The sequence below is a fragment of the Geotrypetes seraphini genome, chromosome 2 (genome assembly GCF_902459505.1).
Source record: "Geotrypetes seraphini chromosome 2, aGeoSer1.1, whole genome shotgun sequence".
NCBI classification, from domain to species: domain Eukaryota; kingdom Metazoa; phylum Chordata; class Amphibia; order Gymnophiona; family Dermophiidae; genus Geotrypetes; species Geotrypetes seraphini.
This window is the reverse complement of record NC_047085.1, coordinates 330,639,161-330,659,606: the sequence shown is the minus strand read 5'-3', so window position 1 is coordinate 330,659,606 and position 20,446 is coordinate 330,639,161. Positions and strand designations below refer to the sequence as shown.

Below are 20,446 nucleotides of genomic sequence, written 5' to 3'. Positions count from 1 at the left end.
CAGTGCAGGTAAGAAAAGAAAGAGAAGAGGACCAGAGAGAAGGGATCAGAATGGAAGGAAAGAGGGAGGCAAGTGATAAGAAAGGGGGGGGGGGAAGTATGGATGTGGGAAGGGAAATGGTGAGAAGGATCAAGGAAGTTGCAACAGGTTGAGAAGCAATGTACAGGGACAAACGAAAGATCTTGTGAAGGGTGTGAGAAAAAGGAATAAGGAAAAAGAAGAAAATGGGCTGGATGCCCAAAGGGGAGTGACAAGGAGCTAGGGGCTGGAAAAGAAGACAGACTTGGGGGAGAAGTGAGAGTGGAAGATGGAAAAGCTCATAGTTAGGTGAGATGTGAAAAAGAGGGAAACTGGGGACTAGGGCAAGAAAGAAGGGGGAGAATGATGGGTATAAAGTCTAGCTGCTGGGAGGAGATGCAGAGAAGAGAGAAATAGAGAAAAAACAATGAAGGGGAATAATCAGAGTCGAAGACATATGCAGAGAGGAAAAGAACAAATATAAGACAAGACCTTGGAAAAGAACTTAGATGAAGATGACACAAGCAGTGTCCAAAGTAGAGGCTGGGACCAAGTGGATCAATACAATGCCCAGATAACACAGGGTAGAATATATGTCAGCTTTTTGAAATATGCATTCCTGATAACTATATTTTTTTACACAGTTCAGAAAGAAATACATTTCTGTTTCTCCAGTGCTGCACTGCATTCAGACTTCAGAGCTCCTACTTCCAGTTAGTGGTTACTTATTCAGTATTTGAGGCGCTGTCTGTATTCTGCAGGAGTGATGAAAGTAAGGTGTCCCGCTAGCATTTAGTTTCTATTTGGTGATTTGTTGGAATCTGACTTGTTCTGTTTTTGCAGTGGTAAGTATATTGGTATTCTAAGGAGCTGCCTTTTATAGGTAGTGTTGCTATTTGAGTCCTAAATGTTGGTGCCGTCTCCCTACTGCTCATCACACCAAAACCCTGATTTCATGGTATCCCTCAATTTCAACATATTTCACCAACCCCCTCCCCCCTTCCTCATTCCATCTATGAAACTTTGAAGGGGCTCCCCTCCACCTGGTCCCCAGTACCTTGGTGATAATTACATTACATTACATTACGGATTTCTATTCCGCCTATACCTTGCAGTTCAAGGCGGATTACAAAAGATTTGACTGGACATTTTCCAGTGAAGATACAATTTTTTTTTTTTTTTTTTTTTTTTTTTTGACAGAGGAGAGATAGCTGGATAGATTCCTAAGGGGATTTAGGGGTTGGATAGTAAAATGACAGTGCTGAACTGTGTGATATGGACAAAGAGAATATTGTTAGAGTAGGTAAGATTACCATCTAATTTTTGGGTCTGTTTGCTTGGAAGGTGTTTAGGTGGGTTATTTGGGGACGTAATATCTTGAGGTAGGTGAAGAATGGTTAAGATATTTGGATGAATTTTTTGAAAAGCAGGGTTTTGATTTCTTTTCGGAATGTTTTGAAGTCGTCCGATGTTGTCAGCAGATTGGAGATGGTATGGTTGAGTTTTGCTGCTTGTGTTGCCAGAAGGTTGTCAAACAATTTCTTGCGTAGTGTGCCTTTGAGTGGGGGAAAGGTAAAAGGGTTTGGGGTTCTTCTGTGTCTTGAGGTGGAGATCTGGTATAAGCGGTTGTTTAGGTAGGAAGGGGAAGAGCCATGTAACGCTTTGAATAATAGGCAGTAGAACTTGAATTGAATTCGTGCTTGTATGGGTAACCAGTGGGAGTCTAAGAAGGCAGTAGTTATGTGATCATATTTTCTGAGTGAGTAGATCAGTCTGAGGGCGGTGTTTTGTATGGTCTGGAGTCTTTTTATCATAGTGGCTGGACAAGGAAGATAGAGGGAGTTACAGTAGTCCAGCAGACCTAAGACTAGGGATTGGACAATTAGTCTGAATTGTGCTGGGTTGAAGAATTTTCTGATTTTACGTAGATTTCTCATGGTTAGAAAGGCTTTCTGGGTCGTCTTGTTGATTTGGGACTGCATTGTGCAGCATCTGTCCATTATAACTCCCAGGAGTTTTAGTTCGGGTTGTATTGGGTATTTGGTGTTTTTGATTTTCAGTTCTGTGATGGCTGGCGTTTTGGCCTGTTCGAGCAAGAGGAATTTTGTTTTTTCTGAGTTTAGTTTTAGTTTGTGATCCAACATCCATTTTTCTACTGTATCTAAGGTTGTTTCCAGCTTTGTTGTGGTGGTGGTATCTGATGGGTCGAAGGGGAGGAGTATGGTGATGTCGTCTGCGTAGCTGAAGGATGTGACATTTAGGTTATCTAGAGTGGCTCCTAGGGAGGAGAGAAAGAGGTTGAAGAGCATAGGTGAGAGTGGAGATCCTTGTGGAACTCCGCAGGGGTTTGCCCATGGCTCTGATTTTATATCATTGTACTTTACCCTGTAGGTTCTTGATTTGAGGAACCCTTGAAACCAATTGTAGACCTTGCCTGAGATCCCTATGGTGTCGAGTATTTGTAGTAATATGGTGTGGTCAACTAGGTCAAATGCTGCGGAGAGGTCTAGTTGTATTAACACCATCTTTTTTCCCTTACTGATGTGTTGCCGGGCTGCATCTAGAAGTGAGACAAGTAGTGTTTCTGTACTATGGTTAGTTCGAAATCCTGATTGTGAGGGGTGGAGTAAGTTATGTTTTTCCAGGTAGTTAGTGAGGTATTGAGCTACTAGACCTTCTATTATTTTAACGTATATTGGTATTGAAGCGATAGGTCTGTAGTTGGCGGGGCTATCTATTGGGCCTTTGTGATCTTTCATGATTGGAGTGATTAAAATCTCTCCTAGGTCCTGTGGGAATTGGCCTTCTGTCAATGTGGTTTGAATCCATAGCATGAAGTTAGTTTTGAATGTGATGGAGGCGTTTGATAACAGGTAGGTGGGGCAATTATTTAGGTCGCTGGAGGCATGGCTGTATTTATTGTATAGTCGATTCATATCCGACCAAAGTAGGATTGGGAAGTTGGACCAGCTTCTGTCTGCAACAATGGCTTCCCCTGTTGATGGGTTTGTTGTTATCTTTTCGAGATGGGTGTGTGTGTTGATGAATGCGGTTCTGATGTTGGTGATCTTGTTTTTGAAATGGTCTGCTAGGTGGATTGCTGTCGGTGGGTGGATTCCTTGTGTGGCAAGGTAAGGTTTGGTATCAGTGAGGTTCTTTACTAGGTTGAATAGCTTTTTTGTGTCTGGGGTTTTTGTGCCTATCATTTTGGAGTAGTAGTTTTTCCGTTTTTCCTTGAGTTTGGTTTTGTATTGGTTAATTTGATTTCTCCATGCTGTTTTAGAGTGTTCAGAGCTCTTATTTTTTTTCCAGTCTCTTTCAAGTTGTCTGCATAGCTTTTTTTCTTGGAGAAGTTCGGAGTCGAACCATTTATCAGAAGGTCTGCATATTTTAAATTTTAGTTTTTCTGGGGCTAGCTCATTCAGGATGGTTTCGCTTATGGTTCGCCATTGGGATGTAAATTCGTTGGGGGCTATGTTGTTGATGGCGTGGTCTGCTTTATCCCAGAATGTGGAGGGTTCGATTTTTTGGCGTGCTTTGAAGGAGGTTTTTTTTGGAGGTTGCTTGTTGATGCTTTGAGGCCAGTTGATGTTAAATGTGTATTTATAGTGATCTGACCAGAGGGAGGGGTGCCAGGTCCCATTTGAGATATGGATTTTGGGTTTGTGAGGGTGTTGGGTCATGTAAGCAGCGACATCTAGTTGGTGGCCTTTTTCGTGTGTGGGTTGGGGGTTGAGGATCTGGTAGTTCAGTGCTTTGAGGTATGAGAGAAAATTTAGTACTTGATTAGAGGTGTGATCTTCTAGATGGAGGTTTATGTCTCCTAGGAGTAGGTTGTGAGGTGATGTTATGGAATTCTGGTAAATGAATTCTTCGAGAGCTTGTTTATTTTCATTCCATTTTCCTGGTGTTGAGTAACAGAGGATGCATGTTAATGTTCCTATGAGAGAATCATCGGATAGTTGACAGGCTAGGAGATCTAGGTGGGAGGTGGAGTGTTTGTCTAGGGTCTTTATATTAATGTTGTTTTTGAGTATGATGGCTAGACCTCCACCACGTTTTTTTTTTCTGCAGATCAGTTCTATTTTGTAACCTGTTGGGCAGAGTTCTGTGATGGTGGGATCGGATTCCGAGGTTAGCCAGGTTTCGGATAGGAATAGGCAGCTTAGTTGTTTTTTAATTATCCAGTCCTTAATAAGGTCTGCTTTTGTGCTTATTGATCTGATGTTCATATATGCACAGGATAATGAGGTGTTGTGTGTTTGGGGAGTGGGTGAGAGGTTTGGGTGGAGGAGATTTTCTTTGGTTTGTGGATGATAGTTGTGGTGTGCTGATTTTGGTTTTGGGGGTGGTCTTTTTCCCCAGCTGGTTGGTATGCTGATATGGTTGAGTGAGGAGCAGTCTATCAAGTTTCTGTGCGAGTATAGTTTTCTGGTAGGTAGAGGGAACCTAAGGGATTCTGTTAAGGTTGGGATAGAGGGTGTATGATATCCTTCTGTTATTCTGTTGGTTAGGAGTAGGAAGAGTAGTAGATGTGGGAGTATGCTTGTAGAAAAAATGGGGGGCATAGTGAATTTTTTGTAGGGGGCAGGAGAGTCTGCAGATTGGTGTTTGGTGTGAGGGGTGAGATTCTGAGAGGTGAAGGGAGGTTGGGGAGGAGGGGGCATTTTTTCTTCCCCTCTGTTCTGTTGCGTCTGTAGCCCTCAGTAGTGAGTTCAGAGCTGGGTAGGTGCTATCAATGTTATGTACGGATAAGGAGAACTAACAATGGGATATAAGAGTATCAGCTATGGCAGTTTGTCTATGCTTATCTGGTTATTTTGGAGATAGACAGTACTATCAACTTATCAGGTTATATGGAAGACATACAGGTTATTATGGAGTTAGACAGTACTTTCAACTCATCAGGCTATATGAAGATAAACAGAACTATCAACTTAACAGGCAATTTGGAAGGAATATAGAATTTGCAGATACTGTCAAAAATCTATTGAAAGGTGCAGTATATAGAGGTCGATTTTAGTGGATTGAAGTACTTATCATAACGTTTTGTCGCTTCAAAAAGTGTCGCTTCACAAAGGTGCGCACTATGCGCCTTCGCCGGCGCGCCGAACATTGGCGCTGCTCTCTTTTAAGGAGAAGGCCCCCGCTGGTCTCGGGGGGGGGGGGGGGGGGCGGACACGGCTCAACGCCCCTGCAGGATCGGCCTCCTGCCTCGTTTCCTGCCTGCCCGCTGGATCGGTGCTGAGAGCAGTGAAAATACAAGCAGCTTCCGTGCTGCTCTCTTTTAAGGAGAGGCCCCCGCTGGTCTCGGGGGGGGGGGGGGGGCGGACACGGCTCAACGCCCCTGCAGGATCGGCCTCCTGCCTCGTTTCCTGCCTGCCCGCTGGATCGGTGCTGAGAGCAGTGAAAATACAAGCAGCTTCCGTGCTGCTCTCTTTTAAGGAGAGGCCCCCCGCTGGTCTCGGGGGGGGGGGGGGGGGCGGACACGGCTCAACGCCCCTGCAGGATCGGCCTCCTGCCTCGTTTCCTGCCTGCCCGCTGGATCGGTGCTGAGAGCAGTGAAAATACAAGCAGCTTCCGTGCTGCTCTCTTTTAAGGAGAGGCCCCCGCTGGTCTCGGGGGGGGGGGGGGGGGGCGGACACGGCTCAACGCCCCTGCAGGATCGGCCTCCTGCCTCGTTTCCTGCCTGCCCGCTGGATCGGTGCTGAGAGCAGTGAAAATACAAGCAGCTTCCGTGCTGCTCTCTTTTAAGGAGAGGCCCCCGCTGGTCTCGGGGGGGGGGGGGGGGCGGACACGGCTCAACGCCCCTGCAGGATCGGCCTCCTGCCTCGTTTCCTGCCTGCCCGCTGGATCGGTGCTGAGAGCAGTGAAAAATAATAATAGAGGCCCATCTTAATTTTTTCATAAGTACACATTCCAAAACTAAAACAACCGATCTTAAAATGTAAATCCCCCAAAAGGCCCCAAACCCAAGGAGCAATTGCAGTGTTAGAGGCTTTATAAGAGGGTATTCATGTACTAACATATTTTTTAGTCTTCAGGTAATACAGATATAAAACATAATGACCGGCATGTCACTTTTCCATAGAAAAAGTTGCTATCAGTATTGAGGCTTTAATAAAATGTGATAAATACACACTGCAATATGTACAGTTTAAAAACAAAAAAGCAAGTTAAGACAACTCAGGCCTAAGCACTCATATCACAAACCATTTCTGACACAGAACTGCCCAACCTGTATCGGGGGGTGGGGCTGGGAGGGGGACATGTTCTGAACTGCTCCTAACTCAAGCACTACCAAATGAATCAGGAGATGCTGTTCAATAAAAGACAGGCCTGCTAGTGACCAACACCTCCCTCCCTCCCAAAAAGGGGGATTGTTTGGCAGTTCTGAAAGCATCTCAATCTAATCAATACACCTGCATCATCCTAGGCGAAACAGCTTTTTATTGTTGCTCACACATGAGGACTTGTTGCTCTTTTATTCCTGTCATCCTGGGTGGAGCCATTTATCACTGAGTAGGCATGATTGCAGATCTTTATGGAGGAGTAGGGCATGGGGACTTGTATACTGCCTTTCTATGGCTTTGGCATTTCAGAGTTTACATTCAATGCAGTGGGCATTGGAGGATTAACTGACTTGCGCCCAGGGTCACAAGGAGCAGTACTGGGATTTAATCTCACGACATCTGTGTGAAGAGGTTGCAGCTCAACCAATGAGCAATAGCCCTTCTTAGTGCATTGGGCTGAGAACAGGGGGAACTGGATTCAATTCCCACTGTGGCCTCTTTCATCTTGGTCAAGTCACTTAACCCTCCATTGCCCCAGGCACAAGACAGATTGTGGGCCCGCTATGGACAAAGAAAGTACCACAGAAACATGATGGCAGATAAAGGCCAAATGACCCATCTAGTCTGCCCATCCGCAGTAACCATTATCTTTCCCTCCCTCTAAGACAGGGGTGTCAAAGTCCCTCCTAGAGGGCCGCAATCCATTCGGATTTTCAGGATTTCCCTGATGAATATGCATGAGATCTATTTGCATGCACTGCTTTCAATGCATATTCATCGGGGAAATCCTGAAAAACCGACTGGATTCCAGCCCTTGAGGACCGGAGTTGCCCACCCCTGGTCTAGACCGACTCTATCCTTTTTATATCTTTTTGAAGGTGTGGTCTCCAGAATTGTACACCAGAGTCTTATACAAGGGCATCAATACCTCCTTTTTCCTACTGGCTATACCTCTTCGTATGTACCCTAGCATCCTTCTAGCTTTCACTGTCACCTTTTCAACCTGTTTGGCCACCTTACGATCATCACATACAATCACACCCAAATCTCGCTCCTTTGTCGTGCCTAAACTGTACCATTCCTTTGGGATTTTGCAGTCCAAATGCATGGCCTTGCATTTCTTAGCATTAAATTTTAGCTGCCAAATTTCAGACCATTCTTCAAGCTTCACTAGGTCTTTCTTTATTTTATTCATACCAACTGGGGTGCCTACTCTATTACAGATTTTTGTATCATCTGCAAAGAGGCAAATCTAACCTGACAGCCCTTCAGCAATATCGAATATAAAAATGTTAAAGAGAACAGGCCCAAGAACAGAACCTCAGAGCAATCTCCATTGATCACTACCCTCTGTCACCTTCCACTCAACTAGTTCTTGACCCAGGCAGTCACTTTGGAACCCATCCCAAGGGCACGCAGTTTATTTGTTAGACATCTGTGTGGAACACTGTCAAAGGCTTTGCTAAAATCTAAATACACCACATCTAGCGCACTCCCTCTACCCAATTCTCTGGTCACCCTGTCAAAGAAATTGATCAGATTTGTCTGACAAGACCTACCTCTAGTGAATCTATGTTGCCTCTGGAAACTTCACCATTCTCCGTTTTAAAAGCGTTTCCATTAATTTGCTTATCACAGAAGTCAGCCTGTAATTCCCTACTTCCACTTTTGTAACATAATAAATGATGGCAGATAAAGACCTGAATGGTCCATCCAGTCTGCCCTGAAATCACAATTTCATGATTAAATTAAAATGTCTTTTTTTTCTTTGTTATTTCTAGGCCATAGACCCTAGAAGTCTGCTTGACCTTAGTTTCCAGCTACTGGAGTTGCCTTTGAATCTTGCTCCGGCCTATTCAAACCATCTTCTTTGCGGAATTCAGACCGTGAAAGTTAACCCATTCACATTCTAATTGTATAGAGGAACCAGATCTGCCCTTCTCCAGTCCTCTGGAACCATTCCCAACTCTAGAGAAGCATTGAAAAGGAAAGGCAGCAGAGCCACCAGAACTTCCCTAAGTTCATTCAGCACCCTTGGATGTACACCATCCAGTCCTAGCGCTTTGTCTACCTTTAATGTAGCTAGCTCCTCAAGAACACAACCCTCTGAAAATCAATCTGGGTCTACCACTCCACCATCTCTATTCACATATCTTCTGCAGTCCCGGTTCTGCTCCCAGATCTTCAACTGTGAACACAGAACATAAATATTTGTTAAGTAATTCAGCCTTTTCTTTATCAGTTTCTACATATTCCTCCCCTTCACTTTTGAGTCTCACAATGCCACTTTTGCACTTCTTCCTAATCACTGATATATCTAAAAAATGTCTTATCCCTCCGTTTTACCATGTCAGCTATTTTTTCTTTCATTTGCATTTTTGCTTTCCTGACTACACGTCTCCCTCTTTATCCTCGGTTTCTGTATCTGCAGATTCGCTTATTCGCGATTTTTCAGAAGCTGACTCCTCCCTCAAAAATTACATCATTAAAGTTCTTTTTCTTTCTACTGTACCGATAAAAAAGTGTATCGCTTACCATTCATTCTGAAAATCGCTGCTACCATGCTTTCTCCCACAAATTTGCTGCTTCCATGCTTCCCAGTGTACATTGAGAAAAACGCTGCTTCCCAGCATCCATAGAGAGAAAGGCTTCTTTCCAGCATGCTGGCCCAGAAATCGCTGTTTGCTTGCCTGCCCAGAAATCGCTGCAGAAAAGTTATTTGCGGTTCCAATAATAAAAACGGAAGGCTTTTAATAAAAACCGCGAACAACATTAAAAAAGCTATTTGCGGTTTTTCCATATTTGCACCTATGGTCTAACCGCATCCCCCGCGAATACGGAAGGAGAAGTGTACTTGACTAGCCTCTCTTTACTTTTCCAGATATTCTTCCCTGTCTTCCTCTTTCTACGATCATTTGTAATTTATGAAAGCTAACCTCTTATTCCTTACCTTCTCAGCTACTACTTTTGAGAACCAAAGTGGCCTTCTTTTCCTCTACGTTTACTTACTTGCCTCACAAAAAGATTTGTCGCCCTTACAATAACTCCTTTCAGTTTTGCCCACTGCATTTCTACTCCTTCCAGATGTTCCCAGCCAGACAATTGCTTGATATAATCCCCCATCCAAACAAAGTTGTTGTTTTTAAAGTCTATAACCTTTACTTTTGAATGAGCCCTCTCTATGCCTTTCTTAATATTAAACTGTACCATGCAGTGATCACTGGATGCCACATGATCACCCACTGTAGCATCAAACACACTTTCCCTGTTTGTAAGCACTAAGTCCAGTATGACCCCCCCATTCCGCGTGGGTTCCATTACGAACTGCTGGAACAGTTCTCCTTGTAAGGAATCCAGGATCTCTCTACTTCTGGAAGACCCTGCAATAGGGATACCCCAATCAACATCTGACATGTTAAAAATCACCTATTAGTAAAACTTCCCCTTTTTTTAAGATATATTCTCAATGTCTACTATTAAATCTATGTCCACTTCTTCTGTCTATGAAAGAGGCTTGTATGTCACACTAATGTAAATATATTCACCATTCCCTTTTTCAAATTAATCCACAGTGCTTCTTCCTTGCACTGCAGATCCTGCAACTGTGTGGCTTTAATATGATCTTTAACATATAAGGCTACTCCCCCCTCCTTTTCTTCCTACCTTGTCTTTCCTGAACAGATTAAAGCTCGGTATGACTACATCCCAGCCATGGTTCTCCATGAACCATATCTCTATGATCGCCACTATATCCAACTTTTCTTCCATCACAGCTTCTAGATCCAGAATCTTTTTTCCCATACTTTGAGCATTGCCCCCTTTTCCCATCCATGTAGAGATATTCAGTGGTTTACTTACCTAAGGGCCTATACTCACCCGGGAGCTTTGATCACCCTGCCCCATCACTTCTAGTTTAAAGCCCTCTTCAGTAGATTAGCCAGCCTGCCGCTGAAGATAATTCTTCCCTTCTTTGATAGATGTATACCATCCCTGCTCAGCATTATACTAGTATATAATGTGTAAACTGCTTTGATTGTACTGCAGAAGAGTGGTATATCAAGAATCTAATAAAGATTTCTTGTTGTTTTTTATTACGTTTCCACACACAGATAGGCCACAGATTCCCTCACCCTAGCGAAAAACCATTAGCCACAGAAGCAAACTCTATGAAACCGGACATTACATAACAACTTTCATCCTGTTTAATTCTACTGCCAAAGACAGAGTCCAGATAAACAGGTCTGTGAAGACTTCCTAATTCCTACCAAGCTAATCACATTATATAGGCTGCAGTGAGCCAATTCTTATCTTCATGTGTAATCTTATAAAAATTGCTCTGCTACTCTTGTATCGGTACAACATAACATAAAAATGTATTTCTATACTGCAATACCATTAAGTTCTATGCGGTTTACAAAACAGAATAAAAAAAACTGCATATGTACAGTTGAATGTAATACATTCATTTCCTAAGAATCTTGTAAACAAATATATTTTCAATTGTCTCCTAAAATGCTGATATGAGGCAAGCGGTCGCTATTAGAGAATTCTGATCTTTATTCCATATTGCAGCTTGAAACGACAGGAGACATTGATATTTTTTATACCGACAACTTTTGACTGAAGGAAAGGTAAATACAGCATGCCTTCATCAAGAGTGCTTTGAATTAACAAATGTGAACGAATCCACAAGATGATTAGATGCAAGGCCGAACAATACCTTATAACAAATGCAACCAAATTTAAATTTCACACGCGCCTCGAATGGCAACCAATACAATTCATGAAAGCAAGGTTTGGAATAATTTTTTTTTACATTTACTGGCCAGTAATTAATTGCTTATTTTGTGCCAGTTTTTTTTTCTCATTTCTAAAGGAAGAGGCCTTGTCCTAGCAGATTTCCTTGTGTCCCTGTCACACAGCAGTGATGAAGTGTGCAGCTGAATTCCGGAGCCATGAGGGGAGCGCTTCTGCTATGCCTCCAGAAACTCAATTCTGACCACGATCTTTGTAGAATTCTTCATATCCCTATATAGTAGATTCTCCCAGATGTTTGAAAAATACAGTTCAAAAGGGCTCAGCAAAAGAAAAATGTCGTCAAGCAGCCCAGTCAAAACGGAAAACCTTGATGGACCATTTGTCTGACCCAGTAAGGCTATTCAAGTTTCAAGTTTTATTCAAATTTTATTAGTGCTTGATAAATCGCTTATTGAATATCTAAGCGATGTACAATTCAAATAAAATAGAAAGACAAATACAATAACTTTGAATAAAAACATATTGGGTTAACATACATGAATCGAGAGGAATGGGGGGGAAGTTACAATGTGTTTGTAGAAGAAAAAATACATTAAAGGGAAAATAACTCAAGGAAGGGGGGAAAAAAACAAAAACAAAAAAAAAACAAAATTGTAGGATGTCAAGCCTAGGGACCAAAAATTCTAAGTCTGGGGATCATATATTAAAAGCATCCATAAAAAGATAAGTTTTTAAAGCTCTTTTAAAAGAAAAGAGGTCCTTTATGTCTCTTATGTACTGGGGCATAGAGTTCCACAAATGAGGGGCAATAATTGAAAACATGTCTTGTCTTCTGGTTCCAATTATTTTCAGCGATGGAACTGTTAATAGATTGTTTGAAGCTGATCTGAGGGTCCGTGAAACGTTGTATGGAACGAGCATTCTAGTAATGAACTGAGGTTCATTATAGGTCATAGATTTGAAAACTAGCAGTAATATTTTAAACGAAATTCGATGGGTAATAGGAAGCCAATTGGAGTCTATCAACAGAGGGGTGACGTGGTCAAATTTTTTTGCATTGTAAAATTATAAATATTAGCGTGCACTAAAATGGCTAGAACGCCTATATTTGTGAATGCTTAAATATATTTTTGATTTGTTAAATTTTGTATGTTTTTGTAGAGACTGCATCAGTTTGACCCCAAGAGGATTTTTGAAAAGAACCTGTGTCATACATCTATTTGAGATAGGGTAAGTGAAATCTTTTTGAATCTGAAGTGCAATTGTTTTGAATTCCTGAATAATGAAACACATTCAAAAGTGCAGTGACTGAGATTATGAGACACGTACTGGTGGGCTTGAACCACATGCCAGTCTCACATTCGCCACCTTCTCTGAGCACTCTGATATCATGTATCTGTGATACGATTTATAATTTCAATGGAAAATAGAGGCCAAGTTTTCTCAGTCTAAAGAATAATTTTTTGACCAAGGAGTCATCTGATCTCCAAAGATAAAATAAGAATCTAGAGTAATACCTTAAGATTGAGAAAACTTAAAAAATACTAGGCATCTCTTATAGTCAACATCAGATCTATGAGAGTAGTGAGTTATAGTCACCAAGCCACAGAACTTTGGATTTCGGTCTATTAACTTTAAGAAAGTTCTTTTGTGTCGAAGTACTCAGGTCTTCAATAGTCTTTGTCAGTTGTTCTAGGGCAGGGGTAGGCAATACCGGTCCTCGAGAGCCAGAACCAGGTCAGGTTTTCAGGATATCCACAATAAATATGCATGAGATAGATTTGCATCTCAAGGAGGCAGTGCATGCAAATCCATCTCATACATATTCACTGTGGATATCCTGAAAACCTGACCTGGCTCCGGCTCTCGAGGACCAATTGCCTACACCTGCTCTAGGCTGACATCAAAAAATCTTTGGCTATACAAAGTAGGAAGATATTGTCCGAGCATAAAAAAGGGGAAGAGAATCTTTTTCCCAATGTTGAACAAGGAAGGAGACAGTGAAGAGCTTTGTGACACTCTGCAAAAAGCATTCCAATTTTTGGGACTTCTTATTTCCCTTTCTTATAAGCCCAATGACCAGACTGTTAGCACCCCACCAGTATTGCAATTAATACTCTTTAAGGCCTTCTCCTTTAAAAGAGATAAAATATATGCCAGTTATGTCAGTCAGATCTACAAGCAGTAGTAGTAAGCTGATGCAATACTGGACTGGTTTAGTCTACACTGAAAGTCACCACATAAAACCCAACGGGATGTCACAAAACCAAGAATTCAATCTGAAATACCTAAAGAGGTCTTCTCATTTATTTATTTATTTTTAGCTAATATTATCAGACACTACTTACATTTTTGTAACCAATAAAATACTAACAGCCCCTTTTATCAAGCTGCGCTAGAGGTTTTTAGTACAGGCCGGCAAAGTAAATGCCTATGAGCGTCGGAGCACTTACTTCACCAGCCCGTGCTAAAAATCTCTAATACAGATTGATAAAAAAAAGGGGGTGGAGAGTCACTGCTAATACCACCTGAACTATGTGGTAAATCACATATAAAAACAAAATAAAAATTTAAGTGGCATTATTTTTTATATAGTTAATAGATAGTTACCACATCCATCTCACTTATTTCTTTAAGGGTCTTGCATTATAGGCCCCTGTTACAAGTCCCCCGATATGCAGGGGTCCTAGGACAACAGCCCCTTCTGCCCAGATGAAAAGGTTGCCACATAGGGCACACTCAACAGTGGGCTCAAGCTGGGCCAGAGAAATAATAATAATGATAATAATAATAATTTTATTCTTATATACCGCCAAAGCCGTAGTAGTTTAAGGTGGTTTACAATGAAGAAGAGCTGGACAATCAGCGAATGTAGGTACAATGTAAAGTCATCAAAATACAGGTAAGCAGGATACAGAGGTAAGGCATAAGAGATCTTGGGAAACAATTCGGTTAGGCAGGTCTCTTGCAGCATAATACACAGAGGCTTGCTTATACGTTCCAAGAACATGTACCAAATGGTCTCTTGCTTACCACTGGGCTGTTATTTTACATAGCCTGTGGTATTTCTACAAAATTAGGCGTGCCATTTGTGGTTCCCCCGTCTGCCAGATCAGTTCTTTGTAGAAAGTGCAGAATGAATACCAAGTTCTTCCTTCCTCTTCTGCTGATCAGCAACATGTTTACTACCTGTACTACCTTTTCTCCATCCATAGCAAATATCCAGCAGGAAAGTCATCCCGCAGGCAAGGCATGTATGCTTGCGGAGTGCATGGGAAGGCAAAATAGGTCAACACACACACCCTCCCCCAATATTGAAGAATGTTTCTATTACTAATTCTAGGAATTTTGATTACCTTTTTTTTGTGATGCCTCTCTTCTTCAAACCCAGCAACCCTGCCCACAGGTTCATGTCTCTATAGTTACAATTATCAACATTTTGAGCTGGTGTACTAGGGCAGGGGTGTCAAACTCAAATCATATTAAGGGGCCGAAATCCAAGACAGTGTCTACATTGCGGCCAGACCCTGACCATCTCCACCCCCATAATACTAGTAATTGTAACACTATTTTTTCCATATACACACACAATATAATCTTATTAACACCACATAATGGTTAACCACAAAATTAAACCACACAAAGCACACTGTATGCTTTTTAACATTCATTCCTACCAGAATTCCTACCATGCAAATACAGGACCAAAAACTAAAAGTCCTAATATATACAAACGAAACCCTAAGATTCAAGACTCTGCATGCTGTACAACCCCAGCGAAATAGAAACAAATGCATTTCTTCCTGAACAGTGCAAAATACAGACAGCAGATGTAAATTCTTAAAATTGACACAATTAAATCACTAAATTGAAAATAAAATCATTCCCCCTACCTTTGTTGTGTCCCTCCCTCCATTAGGTGCCTCACCTTCTGGCCTGCTCCACCTGGCCATTTTATGCTGCCCATGGTGCAATGCGCTTTTTCATTGCCGCCCCCAGTGTTATCTTCTGGTCGTCTCCCTCTTCCTCATTGCCACAGTGTACACAAAGCCGCGTGCAGCGGCTCCTCGTGCCTCATCTGGAAGCCTTCCCTCTGACGTTGTGACGTCAGAGAGAAGGCTTCCGGTTCAGGCGCAGGACATGCGTAGGAGCCACCGCCTGCGGCTTTATGCACTGCGTCAGTGAGAAGGAGGGAGCCAGCCAGAAGATAACACCGGGGACGGCAATGAAAACACCACATCGATCACACCGCATAAAAAAGCTAGGCGGGCCAAATTCAGCCTGCAAGCCTTGAATTTGACATCTGTGTACTAGGGAAAAGAAACTTTACTAATTAATGGCGTTTCAAATTCTCTCTAAAACATTAACCCCCGATCATGACCACTAGAATATGGCTTGTTATTTTAGTTTTTAATCAATAAACACCCTGATGTAAAACAACATTAAAATAGGTGTTTGGTACATAAACACTGGAAATACACTATTTTTTAGTACTCTCTCACATTTCCCTTGGTTTTGCCGAGTACTGCATTTAATTTAGCTAGAACGGGTACCCAGCAATAGTAATTGTGGCACCAAAACACTGATAAACATCAGTCTTATGCAGTGGTTTCAAACCCACGGCCTGGGGGCCACATGCTGCCCGCCAAGTACTATTTTGAGGCACTCAGTATGTTACCATTGTTCTGGAATGTTGCCCGCTTCACTGTTGTAACCTCACGCAAGCACTTTCCTGCATCTGTACACAATTGGAGTAGAGAGGACAATCGCGTACAGACACAGGAAAGCACTTGCGTAAGGTTACAGCAGTGAGGCGGACAACATTCCAGAATGCAAGGTAAGCATTGGAGGCAGTGCAGCTTATGCGTGTGTACGTAATCTCATGAACTCTCAAGAAATTCAGCACCTCTCCTGGCGGCGACTGCTTGATGTAAGATGGTGGTTGTGTCCGGTGCTGGAGGAGGTGAGAGCTGAAGGCGGTTGCGGACGCGACCACCGGACACTTAAGGCATAAGTTTTCCAGGCACAAGTCAGATATTGATTCTCCCTTCTACAAAAAAGCCTGAAGGACTACACCAAAATCTTGCAGTTGATACTTTAGAATCTAAATCACAATTTTGCAGGAGGTAAAACTCTTTATAGTTTATAAATCTTTCCTTAATTGCTTCTGATAATTTCAGCTATACACAGCTGAAAGCAGTGCAACATGCAGAAAGTGAAAAATCAAAAGCAATTAAGGAAAGATTTATAAACTATAAAGCGTTTTACCTCATGCAAAGCTGTCATTTCTTTAATAAGACATTAACTATTTTTTTCTGCGGCCCTCCAAGTACCTACAAATCCAAAATGTGGCCCTGCAAAGGGTTTGAGTTTGAGACGCTGATCTTATGTCACTCCCAATTTGAAGAGTAGTTAACTGTAGTATCTCACAATTGACTCTCAATGTAAAGCATATTTTACTAATACTTAACTCATTAAGTGCATTTAGCACGTGCCTCTCACAAATACACTACTCTCTGTAATGCTAACCGTGTCAGTTGTTTGAAAGTAAAGGAACTAACTTTTCAAAATGATGCGATGGGTTTATCACCCCCCCAATTACCCCTCCTGGGCAAAGTGGACGCATTTGCTTTAATACCGCTGATCCCTTACCCGTTCTCCAACAGGGTCATACAGAGCACCTCGCGCACGCCAGGGTTGTTGGCCTTGTCCACGGAGCAGCGCTGTAGGTTCCAGGTGGCCACGCGCAGCACGGGTCGGCCCTCGCGCACGCCAGGGAAGGGCTCGAGGGGCGCGCGCGCCACCCGCAGCTGCCCCGGGCCGCCGGCAGGGAGCTCGAGCTCGTCGCTCTGCAGACTCAGGGAGGTGGGGCTGGGCTGCGGCTTGCACGCCAGCTGCAGCCCCCCGTTGGGCTCCCGGCGTACGGAGGCGGGCGAGTGCTGGCCCACGCAGATCTCGAACTTCACCTGCTCCAGCCTGGCGGCACCCACCCCACTGACCAGCGCCAGGTCCTCCACTTTCTTGAAGCCGCCGATGTAGTCGCGGTACTCGACGATGTTCTGCGCCACGGCCCGGCTCACCCCCGGCAGGGTCATCAGCTCCTCCTCAGTGGCCGCGTTGATGTTCAGCCGCTCTGAGCTCACCAGGATCTGGCTGAAGTTGCAGGCGGCGCTGAACTTGCGGCTCTTGGAGCAAAAGTCCGAAGGGTCTTGGGGAATGGAGCGGTGGCAGCCCAGGGTGCTGCCCATTTTTTTAAAGTTATTGATGCTTCCGATGGTTTTTAAGTGCAGTTTTTAAAGTGGCCTAAATGATAAAACCTCCAAAGCAGAGATCGTCCAAGTGTCATTAGCAAGCATAAAAGGTTAAAAAGCCGGAATCTCCATTTACAAATCGGGAAAAGTGCCAGGCAAGAAGTCTACTTTTCAAAATAAAAACACGATTTCAGAGTGCAAGAAGCAGCTCAAACTTACGACTGGAAACTTGAACTGAAAACCAAAAACAAATCTCCTCCTGCTTTCCTTTCTCCAGTGCAACTACCTGCATGCAGGGAATGTGCAAGGAAGGCGGGGTCGTCAAAATAAAAACACAAGAGGCAGCCCTCTCAGGGAGCTCTGCGAGCAGGGGTGGGTGGTGTCCGGGAGCTGCATCCTGAACAGATCGGGGACACTGGCAACGCTCCTGTGCACAGTTGCCAGTGGTGGTGCTGCCGCTGGTGTCAGCTCGGCCTCCTCTTTTTCACATTTCCCTCCTGTATTCTCTCCCTCGCTGGGTCTTTTCGCCTCGCTTTCCCCCCGCCCCTGGGCTCGCGCTGAATTTCTATTCGTAAGGGAGGGATTGGTTTACAGGGGAGGGGCGGGGCGGAGGACCGCTTCCTCTCTCAGGCCCGTCACATGGCTCTGCCCCAGCTCCCAGCCTTGATCGTTGCGGGCGGTGCAGACTCGGCCTTGGAGCAGGCTGGCGGTTTAACTCATTTGCAACCCTTTTTTTTTTTTTTGCGGCGGAGATAAAGAGCTGAGGATCAGTCTGGAATCGATGGTGCGTGTTGTTAGTAGAAAGGCTATTAAAAAAAGTAAAATTTGCTTTTCTGGGTGATCGCTGCGGGAGAGGTGTCATTTGTCAACCATTCTGGATATTTCTCTTCTTTTTTTTTAATTTATTTAAATTTTCAGGTCGAACTATAGCAGTACCTAAGTTACTCCACTCTTGTTACAGTGGCTAGCCACACAGCCAGTTTTGGGTAGGCACAAAGTTTTCTCTGCTATCTGCCCCATCCTACTTTCATCTCAAAATATAAATACTTAGGCTAATGAGAATCCACAAGCTCTGTCAGCTGAAGACTTTCTCTGGAGGTGGCCAGAACTCCCTTCCACAGGCAGCAGCAATGTCCTTAAGCCACAGATTCTGGCACCTCAGTGGCTCAAGGATGCTGCCAGCAACTTCTATGCTTGGTAGAAGGGAGTTCCAGTCACTTTTGGAGGAAGGCCTCAGCTGGGGTGCTTGGGGATCCCCGCCAGCTACTGCAAGGGTCAGCAAGTATTTCAACACTGGAAAAATAACAGAAATGCATTTCTTTTTCTGTTGAACACAATACAAAAACATCTGCTATACACATTTCCCAAAGCTACTACAACTACTACTCAATATTTCTATAGCACTTATAGGCATATGCAGCAACACATTTAAGAGATGGTCCCTGCTTAGTAGAGCTTACAATCTTAAATTAACAGACAGCAGGACAAGTAGGGGCTTAGGGAGTTTCTCGGGGAGAGAGGGTTATGAGTTAAATGCATTCTTGAAGAGGTGGGCTTTTACTCTGGATTTGAATAGTTCTAGGGATGGAGATTGATGTAAAGACTCAGGCAGTTTGTTCTAGGCAGCAAGAGAGAACGGGTGCAGTCTGGAGTTGGCAGTAAAAGAGAAGGGTACAGATAAGAGAGATTTGCCTGATGAACGGAGTTCCCAGAGAGGGAGAGACAGGTCACAAGTTCCTGGCCAGATCCCAAAACAGTAAAACATATTTCATGCTGCTTATCCTAGAAATACGCAGTGGATTTTCCCAAGTCCATCTTAATAATGGCTTATGGGCTTTTCTTTGGGAAGTTATCCAAACCTTTTTTAAACCCTGCTAAGCTTTCATCAGATTCTCTGGCAATTAATTCCAGAGTTTAATTACACACTGAGTAAAGAAATATTTTCTCTGTTTTATTTTTAAATTACTAGTTAGTAACTTCATTGCATGCCTCCTAGACGGGTCTAGGATGATTTAGCACAGTCAATTAAGTGTGGCTCTTTCATCGTGGCCAGTTCAGCGTGGTGGGCTGTACAATGCTGCAATAGTTTCTCCAGGCCTGTATCTCTCTCTCCCTGCCACAAGCATAGAAAAGTCTCACTGCCAGTGGGGGGGATGAAGCCTTTATTTATTTAGTCCCCATTGCACCCCCCCACATGAAAAATTCAAGCTATATAATCCGCAGTTGTTTCCCCAGGCCTGTAGTTCTCTCTCTCTGCCGCAAGTGTAGAAAAGTCTCACTGCCAGCAACGTGCCCACATGAAAAAGCAGAGAGAAGATTTTTCATACACACAAGAAACAAGTCACCTTCCTGGGCAAAGCAGAGAAAAGTCTCACTCGGAAAGCTGAGGTAACAGTAGACACGCATGTTACAGTATAGCAGCTAAGACCAGTTGCATAGTGAGGGAAGTTGGGCAGAGGCGCCTGGCATTGCCACCCTATGGCCCCCCATGCATTTTTCCCATGCCACCCCAACATTGCTACGCCCCTGCTCTTTCCTGCTGCCCCAAAATTACTACATCGCACCCTCCCCTCGTACCTCTTTCCCATCTTCGTCGGCAGCAAGCAAGCTGGAATAGCCAATGCTTGCATTGGCCGAGGCTTCTTTCTGACATTACATCCTGACCTCATGCATAGGAAGTGATGTCAAAGGAGGGATGAGGCTGGCTTGAGTCTTGCGTAGGACAGCCTGTTCGCTGCCAGCAAAGTTGTAAACAGGTACAGGGGGCATGGTGATGCCAGGGGTGCAGGGGGGGTGAAGAAGAGTGGCAAAGTCGTCACCCAAAGTGGTCCTTTTCCCTCACTATGGCACTGCTTAGCACTTATGTACATAAACCGTGGCATAGTGAGGGGTTCAGGGATGGACCAGCCCAGGCACCAGCGCCTGCACATCTCCTCTCCACCCCACCCCCCCACTATGTACCTCTTTAAAAGTTTGCCGATGGAGCAGCATCTTCCACTTGCTGTTCGCGTTTGTCTTGACTCGACTCCCTTCTGACATTACTTCTTGGTTGTTGGACCAGGGCTTGATGTCAGAAGGGTGCTGAGGTTGGCGCAAGCAGCAGGTGTAAGGTGCTGCTTGCGCCAG

The 20,446-nt window shown here is 43.7% G+C and overlaps 1 protein-coding gene across 2 annotated transcripts in view; it reads right to left on the bottom strand.

Moving 5' to 3' along the window:
* EEPD1 (endonuclease/exonuclease/phosphatase family domain containing 1) overlaps positions 1-17,901 on the bottom strand; it is a 223,600-nt gene extending 205,699 nt beyond the window's left edge. The window contains exon 1 of one of the 2 annotated variants that reach the window (XM_033930203.1): positions 16,722-17,901. In XM_033930203.1, the coding sequence (XP_033786094.1) occupies positions 16,722-17,317 (596 nt within the window). In that variant the 5' untranslated portion in view covers positions 17,318-17,901. The remainder of the gene's footprint in view (positions 1-16,721) is intronic. The other variant, XM_033930202.1, reaches the window with a different exon arrangement.
* Between the last annotated feature and the right edge of the window lie 2,545 nt (positions 17,902-20,446).